The sequence below is a fragment of the Lipotes vexillifer genome, unplaced genomic scaffold (assembly GCF_000442215.2).
Source record: "Lipotes vexillifer unplaced genomic scaffold, Lipotes_vexillifer_v1.1 scaffold71, whole genome shotgun sequence".
NCBI classification, from domain to species: domain Eukaryota; kingdom Metazoa; phylum Chordata; class Mammalia; order Artiodactyla; family Lipotidae; genus Lipotes; species Lipotes vexillifer.
This window is the reverse complement of record NW_006793703.1, coordinates 3,699,445-3,702,144: the sequence shown is the minus strand read 5'-3', so window position 1 is coordinate 3,702,144 and position 2,700 is coordinate 3,699,445. Positions and strand designations below refer to the sequence as shown.

The 2,700-nt window shown below is 36.6% G+C and overlaps 1 protein-coding gene across 1 annotated transcript in view; it reads left to right on the top strand.

Moving 5' to 3' along the window:
- Nucleotides 1-2,188, top strand: part of DGKI (diacylglycerol kinase iota) — a 467,563-nt gene extending 465,375 nt beyond the window's left edge. The window contains 1 exon segment of the mRNA XM_007466658.1: nucleotides 2,072-2,188. Within this exon segment, the coding sequence (XP_007466720.1) occupies nucleotides 2,072-2,188 (117 nt within the window).
- Nucleotides 2,189-2,700: the final 512 nt, after the last annotated feature.

The following is a 2,700-nucleotide window of genomic DNA, read 5'->3' as shown; positions in this document are numbered from 1 at the left end:
AAAAAAAAAAAAAAAAAAAAAAAATCAGAGGCCCACCCCAGTCCAGCTCTCTGAATATTTGGAAATTGGGAATCCCAACCTCATTAACATTGAAGACAAGATAATCTACAAATACTGTAACCGAGTTGAATAAAATTATTATAGGAACTTGAAGCTATGGTTAAATTAAATCCCAACTAAATAAGTAAAATTTTAGAAAGAGTCTAGAGCCATTGTTACTTCCTTTCTATCTTCTACTCCATATCCCCTTGTAGGCTACTAGGATCAGCCTTAACAGAGTTTGATACCACCCATTGCAATAGATGAGATGGAGGCTGAGAAGTGTTTGATAATTTTTGTAACGCTTGTGTGCATTTTTATACATGGAGCTATTACTTTGGTGCAATGATCATGCCTCTACCCTTTCCTTAGAACTCAATACCATTTTGTACATATATACAATGGAATATTACTCAGCCATAAAAAAGAACGAAATAATGCCATTTGCAGCAACATGGATCGACCTAGAGATTGTCATACTGAGTGAAGTAAGTCAAACGCAGAAAGACAAATATCACATGATATCATTTATATGTGGAATCTAAAAAAATGGTACAAATGAACCTATTTACAAAACAGAAATAGAGTCATAGATGTAAAAACAAACTTATGGTTACCAAGGAGAAAAGGGAGGGATAAATTGGGAGATTGGGATTGACATACACACACTACTAGGTATAAAATAGATAACTAATCAGGACCTACTGTTTAGCACAGGGAATTCTAGTCAGTAGTCTGTAGTAACCTGTATGGGAATAGAATCTAAAAAAGAGTGGATACATATGTATACGTATAACCGATTCACTTTGCTGTACAGCAGAAACACATTGTAAATCAACTATACTCCAATAAAAATTTGTTTTAAAAAACTTAATATTTTAAAATAGATATCATTGAACAAAAATTAGAAGCGTCAAGGAGTGTGAAGTAATGTCTGTAAACATTCAAAAGAATGGAGACCTTTCCTCCTTTTACTGCTAACTGCTGTTCATTGGCCTTATTTCAAAAATATTGTGTAAATAAATATACATATAACATAATAGACTGCAAAAAGTTAAACAATCATTTAAAATGATGCAGAAGAACATTTCATGACGTAGAAAGGTTTGATATATTATTAAGTGCCAAAGCACATTACCTAACAGTATGTAAACAAACAAAGTATGGTTTTATTTTCATAAAAATAATTATGTGTAGAACTATAGAAAAAAGATAAAATAGTTACTCATGGAAGGTTAACAGCAGTTATCTTAGTATAGTGGAATTACTGGTGATTTTTATTTTCTTCTGCTTTTCTACTTTCCCAATATTCTTTTTTTTTTTTTTTCTGGTACTTTTTTTTTTTTAAACATCTTTATTGGAGTATAATTGCTTTACAATGGTGTGTTAGTTTCTGCTTTATAACAAAGTGAATCAGCTATACGTATACATATATCCCCATATCTCCTCCCTCTTGCTTTAATCAACACCCATCACTTTTACTGTCAGAAATTAACTTGCTTTTTGGAGAGATAAGACAGTTTTAAATTGGGAAGAACCTAACTGAAGACTTCGAAACCAACAAAGAAACCCCTTTAGATTGTTTCTGACCATCCCTTCCTCTTTGTTTCTGCTTGTTACTTCCCAGGGTTTAGTGTAACAGAAAGAGTTCCAAACTAGAAATCAGAATGCCTGTTTCCCTGCTTTTCTGTTCAGTGATTTCTGTCCCCCTTCCGGAAAGGATCTGGGTTCCCAAACTCACTGTGCCACGCAGTTCACTGCTGTGTACCTAGTTACTCTGTGAGCCTCCCTTTCCTTTGATGGAACCCCACCTCTGAAAAGTGATCGTCTCTCTTGAACTCTCACATGTTTGATGAGATGTATCTGTCAAATAATAGATCTGAAAGTGTCTCATCAATTCTAAAACAGCAAACGTGGAAAGAAAGATCCTTTTTAGCAAGTCATCTTTGAGTAGCTCTGTTTCTATGATTTTTTTTAAAAAAAATCTTATCCCAAGTGTTTTTGTCTCTTTCCTTTTCACTGTTACCTACAGGGTAAGACACCTCAAGAGAGAGCACAGCAGGCCGGGGACCCGGATTTGGCAGCCTACCTAGAAAGCCGCCAGAACTATAAGATCATTGGCCATGAGGACCTGGAAACTGCTGTTTGACCCTGGTAGACAGGCTGAGAGAATCTGAACGAGCATATCACCTGTGCCCTCCTGGTGATTGGGCAGCTCCCCTGGAAGAAGCTGATGGAATCCATAAATCTGTCTCTTTCCTGCAAGAATCTATCTGAGACCATGCCACCAGTTTCAAGGGCTACCAAGATGTACAACAGAACATGATAGCCCACTGAGGACGAGGCAGGATACCTGGAGATTTTGTGGAATACAAATTCCACAAAATTCGATCCTTATTGCTTCCAGCAAGTAGCATGAACTTCTGTGTTCACCTGTATAATTTATTTTAAAGATTCAAGGACGTTTGTATAAATGGCACTGCTCCCTCCGCCCCCCATGCATTCACCTTTCCCCTGTACCGCACAATTCTCCTGTAATGACCCATCAATTTAAAAAATATGATATGATCGGTTCTCCTTACATTCAGCCTTTGGAGACCAGAAGACTCTGAAGGTCTTTTCAAACCCTCTGGCTGTCCTGCAAAAATATAACCGTCAGAC